The 11,513-nt window shown below is 32.8% G+C and overlaps 2 protein-coding genes across 2 annotated transcripts; both read right to left on the reverse strand.

The window, feature by feature from the left end:
* Positions 1-8,617: 8,617 nt before the first annotated feature.
* On the reverse strand, positions 8,618-9,767 carry LOC145132862 (EP1-like glycoprotein 4). Its single transcript, XM_079067804.1, has one exon. It carries the CDS (start codon positions 9,711-9,713, stop codon positions 8,775-8,777), a length of 939 nt encoding a protein of 312 aa, XP_078923930.1. The 5' UTR covers positions 9,714-9,767; the 3' UTR covers positions 8,618-8,774.
* A 473-nt stretch (positions 9,768-10,240) lies between these two features.
* Positions 10,241-11,140, reverse strand: LOC145130329 (uncharacterized). The gene has a single exon (XM_079065147.1). The coding sequence runs from the start codon at positions 11,138-11,140 to the stop codon at positions 10,241-10,243; it is 900 nt and encodes a 299-aa protein (XP_078921273.1).
* Positions 11,141-11,513: the final 373 nt, after the last annotated feature.

Below are 11,513 nucleotides of genomic sequence, written 5' to 3' on the forward strand. Positions count from 1 at the left end.
ATATATATATATATATATATATATATATATATATATATATATATATATATATATATATATATATATATATATATATATATATATTCTTTGAGCCGTAACCTTCTTCTTCAATTCACACACATATTCGTATATGGTGCTGAAAATTATGACTTGTGTGCCTCATGCATTTAATGCATCACATGTCTACTGCATATTCTTGACTTTGAAGCTACGTACCAGTTTCCAATTTCCCCAGTAGCACACTTTTCATTAGAAAGTACTCCAAGTCTTCACGCATGCAAATTATGACTTGTGTGTCGCTATAGGTATGTCGTTGGCCCTTGTTAAAAACCTATAGCGACAACAAGTCATCTTAATAGATTAAACCTGTGGTGACAACAAGTCGTCGCTATAGGTAACTAATAAAACTATATTTTAACCCCAAAGAAATGATTGACAAAATCTATCCGACGAGACCCTCGTGATACCTCGTGACGAAATTGAAATCAACGAGAGTCTCCACTTCGTGGAAGAACCGGTAGAAATCATGGATCGAAAGATCAAAACAACAAAGCAAAGTCATATTCCCATTGTGAAGGTCCGCTGGAACGCTAAACGAGGACCCGAATTCACCTGGGAACGCGAGGATCAGATGAAACAAAAGTATCCATATCTCTTCCCAAACTCTCGAAATCCCAGTCAAAATGAAAATTTCGGGACAAAATTCCTTCTAACGGGGGGATGATGTGACAACCGTCAAATTTCGGTCAAGGCAAAGTCAAACTAAGTCAACAAGTCAAACTGGTCAACTCCCTTAACCCTTGTATGTTAGGGTTTACGTTATGTAATAACTGTACAATTCGCTACTTTAATGAGAAAACATCATTTGGAAAATTCATGTGTTTGATTTTCCTTAGCCTTTACAGTGCTAAACAACATTGGAAATTTAATAAACCCTACTCAAGATTACTTGACGCTAATAGGATCAAAACCTATACACTACGATATAAATTGACGTTAATAGCAACATAGTATAGTACAACGTTATAACTATAATCAAATTAAATTATGATACCATATTAAAATCAAATCAAAGTATAATGCTCTAATTAAATTAAAAGAATCAAACTTGAATGCTATAATTAAACTTCAAATCAAAGTAGATTGTTATAATCAAATAATAACCTATCTTTTATAAAACTCCCTTTTTATAAACTTTACATTAAATTTTATAAAACTCTATTTTTATAAACTTTACATTAAATTTTATAAAACTCTTATATTAATTATGTAAAAGATGCTTGTGTTAGTGAGAAATTATGAAGACCACCAAAAGCAAAAAGATTATTCTCATGGTCTCCCACTCACACCTCCCATCCACTTTCCTTTCCTTTTTCTCCCAACATATTATTCTCTTCACCACTTAAACCTTCTCTATTCTTTCTCTCACTCTCAATCTCGAAATTTCCTCCAAGAAATACTCATATTCCATCCAAGAACAATCTATTATACTCAAATCTTCATCCCTCTTGAAGCATTCATCAAGGTATGTTGTTAAAAGTTTCAAATTCATACAAGAAACAAATTAAATCCACCAAAATATCTAAAACTCATTTTATGCATAAATCTGATTTTTCTCAGAATACCATCAATAAAATAAGAAGTTCTGGAAATTTTCAGAAAATAACTTATTTTTATTGAATTATTATAATTATTGCAATAAAGTAGGGCAATAATTCACATAAAATACTTGTTGCATTCAATAAATTCTGAGAAAATTCTCGGATGACCTATATATTGATTAAACATAATATATGAAGTTTCATGCATTTATATTACTGTTTACTATTATTTATGATTTTATTGATTAATTAATAATGAAATATATAAAAAATACTTCCCATAGTCACAAACATCTGAAACTTATACACTGGGCTCTATATCATGTTATAAAACTATGGTTAATTTTATAGAATTTTTGGGAATAATTTACTATTTTTCCCGAATTTTGTGTTGTTTAATCATTAAAATATTAAATAAATACTAAAACAGTTCAGAAAAATATAAATATTTTACAGTAATTCATATTGTATGAAATAATGATTTTCTAATAATTTCATATTTTTTCAACACTGTTTACTATTTAAAACCATTTTCCTAAGTATTTAAGCATGTAAAAATGCATTTTAATGATTATTTCATATAAATAATTGTTAAAATCTGTAAATAATTATAATTGGGCAAGTTATTATTTTAATAAGAAATTATTAAAATCTGGCCTAAATTGAAAATATAAATTAATTATGCAAAGTAATTAATTCAATTTAAAATTCATTTAACAAATAAATACCTTAATATTATAATCAAAATGAATTATTGTTAATTCATCTAATATAAGAATATGTGTCTAATTATTTGTATTAATACTCCATTCTCGTTTAGCAGTTCCTAAACCAAAACTATTAATTATAGTAGGTTCTACGCCATTTTGACCCGAACCGTCTATCGTACGACACACGCATTTCGTTTTGGGACTAAAGTGAGTAATCTACCCCATACTTTATAATTTTCAATACTTTTGGGGTGTATCATGTGGTTCTAATATGTTCCAACTTCATTTTATTGTTTTATCACAATTGAGACATTGTTGGGACATTTATACGTGAGTCATTAATTGTATAACTATTGTTTGTTTACGCTACATGTACTTGTAGTGCATTACCATTTTTAGTCTAATCTCCATGACTATGCCCGTATTCTTGAGGTACGTTATGGACAATAATAGCGCTATTGGGTTGACCACCCCGTCTTGGGACGCTAAGGTGATTGATCGCACGTGGTTGAGTGTGTATGATGATTAGATGCTCCATCCTTTATATATATATATATATATATATATATATATATATATATATATATATATATATATATATATATATATATAGGGTGATGACTTATTGTTGTTGTTATCATTTGTTAATCAATTTTTGATTTATAAACCGTTATCTCAAATACTATTGTTTGTCGACTTCAAAAGAAAACAAATTTCAAATTATAAATGTTTCAACTTCACAATTTTCTCTACTAAAATTTGATTACTCACCAACTCTAGTAGTTGACCTGTTTTTACCCATGGTGCAGATTTGAAGAATGAAGAATGATGAAAAATAGGTTGCGCCTTAGAAATCCACAAGACAATTTAAATTTGATGTAATAAATGTTGTTCGTATTTGGATATGTATTTGTATGTTGTGGATCTTGTTTGCATACTTAGTACTTAATTGAATCTAATCATATTATAACATAGTTGTCATGAGACTTTGAACAATATATCACGCCTTGATCGATTCCGACAAGGATCGGGGTGTGACACACGAAATCATATCCTCTCATTCTCTTTCTTTCTCTCTGATTTAATCTGAGTCTTATCCAATTGAGGATTTGGGAGTACCACCCAAATACTTCGATTAGAAAGTGATTATCACGATTCTCAGGTTTCCAAGTGCCACTACACCATATTTCTAACATGGTTGAGCAAGTAATTCACTTATGGCTAGGCTTCAAGCTCATAAAGTCATTTGTGATTCTTCAGAAACATAGCTTCACAAGAAATTTAAGGGTAACTTTATTAGGAATCTTTAATTGATTTTCTAGATTGTCTCGAATGCACCTTCATTATTGAAGCGACCTAAAATTTGTTAGTTGCTCATTGCATGTTGATCTTAGGATTTCACCTAAGTTTTTTTTAATAAAATGCCTTAATGGGTGTTTTGATGCTTTGTTTGGATTTTAATGCTTTGTTTGGATTGTAAGGGGTACTTTGGTCATATTGAAAATACGAGGCAAGAAAACACCAATAGCAAGGTTCACAATAATAGCCAATTTATTCCTTTTAAAATTTGCAACTGTAATTTTCTTATAAAAATTTGAAATGACAATGTAATTTTCGACCATTGCACACAATTTGCATGTTGGTATGTGTATATTTATCCGCTCCTAATTATTATAAGACAAAACTTCAAAAATGGTCCCTGTGGTTTCCGAAAATATCAAGTTTAGTCCTTAAGTTCAAAAAACCTCACAGATGGTCCCTGTGGTTTCAAAACTTTTAACAAATGGTCCTTTTCGCTAACTCCGTTATCTTTTGGCCGTTAAGTGAAGGACATTTCTGTCATTTCACAATCACAGGACCATTTATGAAGTTTTTCCTTTTTTTTTAAAAAGAAAAAAATATAATTATTTAATATTAAATCTCTCTCTCTCTCTCTCTCTCTCTCTCTCTCTCTCTCTCTCTCTCTCTCCAGTTACGGACAACCATCAAGAACCCAACCACACACTCTCTCTCACTAAACTTTGAAGGGATCCGTTCACTGGAAAATCTGATGCAAGTGTATCAAGATTCTGAATGTGGGCAAAGATGTTCTCTCAAGCAATTTGTCGAACACCTTCAGTGCACGACTTATCTTCCCCACTTTCCAACCCATTTATTAAACTATCAATATCCAGAGCATGCAAATTAAACCTTCCCCTCATACATCCAGTTCAACAAATAAAAAGATCATGCATAAGGGGAGAAATACGAAATTGAAGAAATTGAGTCAAATAAAAGAAAGATTAAACACCTTTAATTGAAATAGTTGGTTGTAGGCAACCAAATTTTGGCGATGGGTATTTGAGATAATTGTGCGTAAAGGAGCCCGTGGGTTCTCAATACATAATCCCGGTTGATTCGTAAAAAAAAACCCCTCCCAGATTACGAATCCTAAATCGACATTTAGAAATTGAGTCTCTGCAGATGGTGATGCTGATACTTAGATTGGAGTAGAGAAGGTTGGAGCAGCTCTTGCGTGCATCACCAACAATAGAGGGTATTAGGTCGAAAGTTTAATCATGAGCAACAATAGCACTGGAAACATCAATAGCACTAGATATCGGTGTATTTCCAGCCAGATTCAGTGTCTCAATATTCTTTAAACCGAAGAGAGCACTGGAATCATCAATAGCACTAGATATCGTCTCGTTGGTTAAATCCAGACCGATAACATGGCCCCCGATGCTGCATTTGGGTCCCAAGACACAAGTTTTGATGATAATGGGGTTGGGGGTCGATTCTTGAAGAAATTTAGGTTTCAATTTTTAGGTTCAAGGAAAACAAGAATACAGAGGTGGAAGACGACTTGAGGGGATGGTGGTCGCCCTTTCTCTTGTTCAAATTGACGTTTAATTTTGACTTTTTCAATCAAACATTGTTATTCTATGCGATGATTTCATAAGAGAAATATGTGGGACCCATTATATATTAAAACAATTTTTTTTAAATAACAAAAAACTCATAAATGGTCCCTATAACAGTGAAATGACGAAAATGTCCTTCACTTAACGGCCAAAAGCTAACTGGGTTAGTGAAAAGGACCATTTGTTAAAAGTTTTGAAACCACAGAAACCATCTGTAAGGTTTTTTGAACTTAGGGACTAAACTTGATATTTTCAAAAACCACAGGGACCATTTTTGAAATTTTGTCTTATTATAATATTTTCAGTTTCTTAAAATGTGTCTTTTCTATACATTGTACTTTGAAAGTACATCGATATAAGGAAAAAAAATTTACATGAATGAAAGTAAGTCGCTATCACGTTAAAAAGTTCCAATGCTTTATGTAAAGTGGCTATTCTGTTGACCGGTGGTCACATACAATGTCAAATTTTAGCTCCTGAATATGTTATTTTTTTACTCATTGATGACGTGCAAATGGAGTAGAGCTACAGAGGGTTAAACAAATTCCACCCCACCTATGATAAAATATAAATCATATTACAGATTTTGCAATTGTCTTCAAAATATAAGTGGGCTTTTTTAAATTCTTTTATGTTTTGTTTAATTTTTCTTTTGTAGGAAGACTTAGTGAAATTGAGGTTTAATTTATTTAGGTTTCTGTAAAGATAGCAATAACTAGTATCTTTTGTGGATTTATTGTATCAACTTTTAATATAATAAAAAAATTAATGACACATGAGCATGAGTCTCCTTCTAGTTATCTATTTATTATACTGAAATTCTCCTATCTTTTTTATTTCCAATACTCTTTTCACCAAGCCTTACGAAGACATGATTTGAGGGCAATCGTTGCTATAGGCAAGTTTTTTATTATTTTACAAAGTCTTATGTATAAATTAAGTATTTTTAAGCATTATATAATAGTTAACAATTTACATGATCTGAAATAGGCGCAAAAGGAAATTTTTCCTGTGGTTTTGACATTAATGCTTTTGGTGGAGTTCATGAAAGAAAAGGTATGCATAGTGTATGAAGTACATTATATCCATATTTCTTAAATTTCCATTTGTGGTTTGTTGTTATGACACAGGAGCAACATCAAAACCTACGTATATATCAATCAATATTCTATCTGATACCCTTGAAGGTATGTTCATTTACCACGGTACCCCTTATAAAGGTAATTATATATTTTTATTTTTTTAAAAAAAATATTAGTGTTGGTTTCAGCTGCAAGAAAACTGTCTGTTGATGTTATTGATTGGCTTGCTTTAGGTGGAGGATTGAAAGTTGCTATGGTATGTTTTACTTTTTCTGATCGCTTTTAGTTTTTTATTAATGATTTTTTTGTGAAGTTTTCTTGATTTTATTTTTAAGCTTGCCATGCTAGAATTGCTTTTTCTACTGCTCATTTAGGTTTTCCAGAATTGTAACTCGATGTTATTTTTGGATTTGGAGGAATACAACTATAAATAAATGCAACATTTTGTAAAATTTTGCCAAATTTCAACTAATGTTATCATTTTTCTTGCTAGTTATCAATTGCATGATTCTGTAACTATTTTAGTAGGGTAATCTATATAATATATCGACAAAGGATCATCTGTTATAGTGTAATTTTAAGAAAAATTGTAAAATCTTTTGCTAAAGTTTTTCTTGCTAGTTATCAATTGCATGATTCTATAACTATTTTTAGTGAAGGGTATTTTATATAATATATCGACAAAGGATCATCTGCTATAGTGTTATTCTGTTGAGATTTACCTTCTGCCTAATTATCATTAGTGTAGGGCTTTTTATAATTTTTTGACTTGTGATTTTGATTTTATTTCAGGAACTCAAAGGCTTCCAAGGCTTGTTGGTCTTGCAAAGGCCCTTGAAATGATGTTGGTATGTTCTTGTTGCTTGCATTCCACCGATTCTGCTTGTTTTATTCTCTGCATCCATAAAAAATTGCAACTATATATCATAGGGTCTTATGAGAGTCCCCAACATTTCCCTTTTTTATGAAGTTCACAAATTATAGTATATTTATCTCACCATCATCACCTAATACAGGAAATTAATGATGATAATTCGGGTTAAGCAAGATTCCTTTATTTTTTCACTATCAAATGGGAAATTTCCATAAATATGGATTTATATAAAAAAATGACCATAAAATAATACCCATTTACGTTTTAGCCATGAAATTCTGTAAGGCTCCAGTTTGCTACTAAACTTGATAATTTAGTATTTGTGATTTACAGTGACCATTGGGATGCAAACAAGTTGTAATTTGCTTCATTCTCTAGGGTGTGTAAATGTTGATACACAATTGAAGTAGATGTTTGAAGTGTAAGTAACATAAATTATTGAAGCATTAACTTATTTTCTTTGATATATTTCATCCATTTTTTTTGTAGTGCATTATCTTGTATTTAACATTATGGTTTGTGTAATGGAATATATATATATATATATATATATATATAGGGTTATTTGGAAAACAAAAAAAAACCCTAAAAAAACCCTAAAAATCATAAAAATGCATAAAAAAATACCAAGACATCACAAAGCTTTTTTTTGAATTTTTTTATCAAACAATCGCAGCATTTTTTATAATTTCGCTAAAAAAAATCAATTTTTTCTTTTATTGTAAAAAAAAAAAAATTTCAAAATTTTTTTTCAGCGATTTTGACCTAAAAGTTGCGATTTTTTGATAAAAAAATTCAAAAAAAAGTTCTGTGATCTCTAAGTATTTTTTTTATGCATTTTAATGATTTTTAGGGTTTTTTGTTTTCCATAGAACCTAAACCTATATATATATATATATATATATATATATATATATATATATATATATATATATATAATGTAAACCATGACATACAAAGTATGTCATAAAACTATGTATCGTAAATGTCTCTCATAATTACAAAAATGTTATAAGTTACGACATACAAAGCTAATCATAAATGTATGTCGAAAACGCATGTTGTGTATGTATGTCTTAATTGTAAGTCATAAAGGTCTATCATAAGTTTTATGTTATGACAGGTCAAATGTGTGTCATTTTCCTTTATGATACGGGTTTCAATGACAAACATTTGTCTGTCATATATAAACATTGTCTTGTAAAGGAAAGCTGTCTTGTAAAGGAAAACTTTTATTCTAGTAGGTAGTGGTAAAAAAATGATAAACCAATTCATTAAACTTTATGGAGTTCAATGCATTGTAGATAACTAGTTATCTACTTACTCATGGATTACTTTTCTAAGTGTATATCATGATACCAAAAACAAACAAGTATACGGTATACCCATAATTACCCGATCGTGTTATCAGCATATAATGATACGAGTTATAGATATCTCCTCCATCTGAATCCAGTAAGTAATTTTGATATATTTCCGTTTTTATTCCACTTCCAGATATTCAGTCGTATTGTATGTATACAACAAATTATTACACATGGTACTCAATCACATCAACATTAATGGTATATATTAATCCTTCTCAAGTTCGATTACAGTTTTCATTACGCCATGCGAGGAACTCCGAACAAATCAGCCACCACCTTCCACCCCGCCTGCCATTCCCACACTTTCAGATTCCCATCCGGCATCAGCTTCATGTACTGAGCCGATGATGCTTGAGGTACAGGAATCACAGCGTCGGGATTACTTGGCTCAGAAGAATGAATGAACAAAGACAAACTCCCATTCAAGAACCTAACGTAACTTCTTTCAGCACTTCTATCTGTGCCATTGATCAGATACCTGTAATAAACTCGACGTGAGTCTTCTTCAATATACGCAAACAACCCCCGATTCATGACTTGAAGTGAATACAAACCTGTACTCCAATTAGTCGACGAAACACTAGAAGTCAACCTCTGTCCTAATTCATACAGTTTTTGCCCAGGTACCAAACTGTCAGTGGGGTGATCAAAAGATTGCCAAACAATCGCGTTTTTGGAATCAAACAACACCAAGTTCCCGGAATCAGTTACGTTCATACCGGAAACAGATTTCCCGGCGGTGTTAGTGGACCAAACTTGGCTACCGTCGGCGTCGCGGAGGACTAAATCACCGGAGGTAGTGAGACTAAGCGTTGCATTGAGTTTGACCGGACGATTCCGGTTGGCTGACCAGACAACTTGTGGGAATCCGATAGCGGGTTGAACTATACCAGACCCACTGTTGGTTTGCACGATGAAGACAGCGAAAAGGTAAGAGGTGCAGGTTCCATTGCAGTAGAATCCACACGCGTATCTGGGTCCGAAGGATCCTCTGAGAAGGATGGCTCGGACTGTTGAGCCGTCGGTGAAGCTGACGGAGTGGGGTGCGGATGCGGCGTTGGTCCAGGTGGTGGAGAGATTTGCGGTGGGGTAGTCAAAGGGCTGGCCGGCGATTGAGTAGGAAGATAGGAGGAGAAATAAGGGAAAGAGGAACGTAGAGATCGATGGTGCTTTCATGGCGGATGTATAGATAGAATAGAAGAGACTGTGAGAAATTGAATACGTAGGTGTATCTATTTATATACGATTTGGATTTTTTTGTACTGTTTAGGCTGTAGTTGACAATTTGAAGGTTCGTGATATATTGAATGGACAATACCGTGTACAGACTACAGAAAGCTCATGTTGAATACTCCCTCCGTCAAAAAGAAATTATTTAAAAATATCTGGAGTCTTTGTTTTTGTAAGATTCATTTGCTTAATTACATGATAATGATGAAATTAACAATTCGAGAGTTGTATTTTTTTAGTCAAAATAAACAATAGTAGATTATCTCTATTCACAACGGGTCTCTATCTATATAATATTTTATTAGAAAACTATTCTTTCTTTCATCCACATACAAAAATAACTCAAAAAATAAATAAATAAATAAAAACATTGTCACCAACACAAACATACTCAACATTCAATTTATGATTTTTTTTTAACTGCAGAATGAAATAAAAGCTAGCCATAAACTAGCAAAACCACAACAAAACAATTAGTTCGTGATCGGGTTTTTCAACCACTCGGTCAAACTTATACTAGCCTTACAATTCCTAGCACAATACCAATTAAAAGAAAAAGAAACAACGGAATCAAACAAAATTTCTTTTTTCATCTTCTTATTCCCAAACACGGTATCATTTCGAAACTTCCACAACACCCAAAGCAAAGTAGAGCACACCGAATCCATAATTGACCTTAAGAGCGCACCGTCGTCAACCCACTGCAGCTGCTCTTCAACAGACGTAAACAAAGGGATATGAAGCTCCACCCACTTCGCCACCTTAAACCAAATTTGTGATGCCACCGAACAACTAAAAAACAAATGGTTTATGTCCTCCCGAGCCTGCTGACAAACCGGAGACAGAACCGAAGCAATGTCTAACCCCCTTCTATCCAAAATATCTCTCGTAGGAATTCTATTTAGCACCACTCTCCAAATAAAAATGTTAACTTTAATATGAAGCCACCTATTCCATCTAGTCGCCAAACCAACTGAAGGAAGAATAGCCCGATCCAATTGAAGATGAGTCTCTTTCACCAAAAACGTATCTTCAGAACCAAAGGACCAACGCCAAGAATCTCTTCTAGCTGAAAGATGCACCGACTGCAGCAAATTCCTCACTTGCAGAGATTGATCAGCCAGCACCCCACCATCAACATTCTGAACCCATTGAAACCTCCAATCTTGTCCATCCCAATAGTCACTAACCAACGCATCAACATTACTAGCTACAGCACAGAGCCTAGAAAATCTAGCTCTAAACATAATGTCACCACACCAAACATCATTCCAGAACCTAATACTTTGGTCATTCCCCACCTTCCTACATATAGAGTCAAAAGGAATTAAGCCTCTATTAGGCATATCCCAAACCGTATTAACAATCCCCATCCAAACTCCTTTCTTTGAATAAGATCCACCCAAAGAAGATTAGTGCTATTCAAAAACCGCCAACGCCATTTATATAGCAAAGAGTGATTAAACGATTCCAAGCTACCTATACAAAAGGCCACCATTCTTTTTATCATTTAAAACCATCTCCCATTTAATCCAGTGTAAAAATCTTTTCCGATCATTAGCTCCCCAAAAGAACCTAGCTCTAATTCTTTCCAAATCCTTACAAACCGAGATAGGCATCCGAAACATGGAAAGAAAATAAGTGCCCAAGCTGCCAAGCACCGATCGAACCAAAGTTAACCTGCCCCCAATAGATAATATCTTTGATTTCCATAAAGAAAGTTTTTTTCGAAACCTAGTAAAAACT

The sequence above is a fragment of the Lactuca virosa genome, chromosome 8 (genome assembly GCF_052849685.1).
Source record: "Lactuca virosa cultivar CGN04683 chromosome 8, Lactuca_virosa_CGN04683_v6, whole genome shotgun sequence".
NCBI lineage: Eukaryota > Viridiplantae > Streptophyta > Magnoliopsida > Asterales > Asteraceae > Lactuca > Lactuca virosa.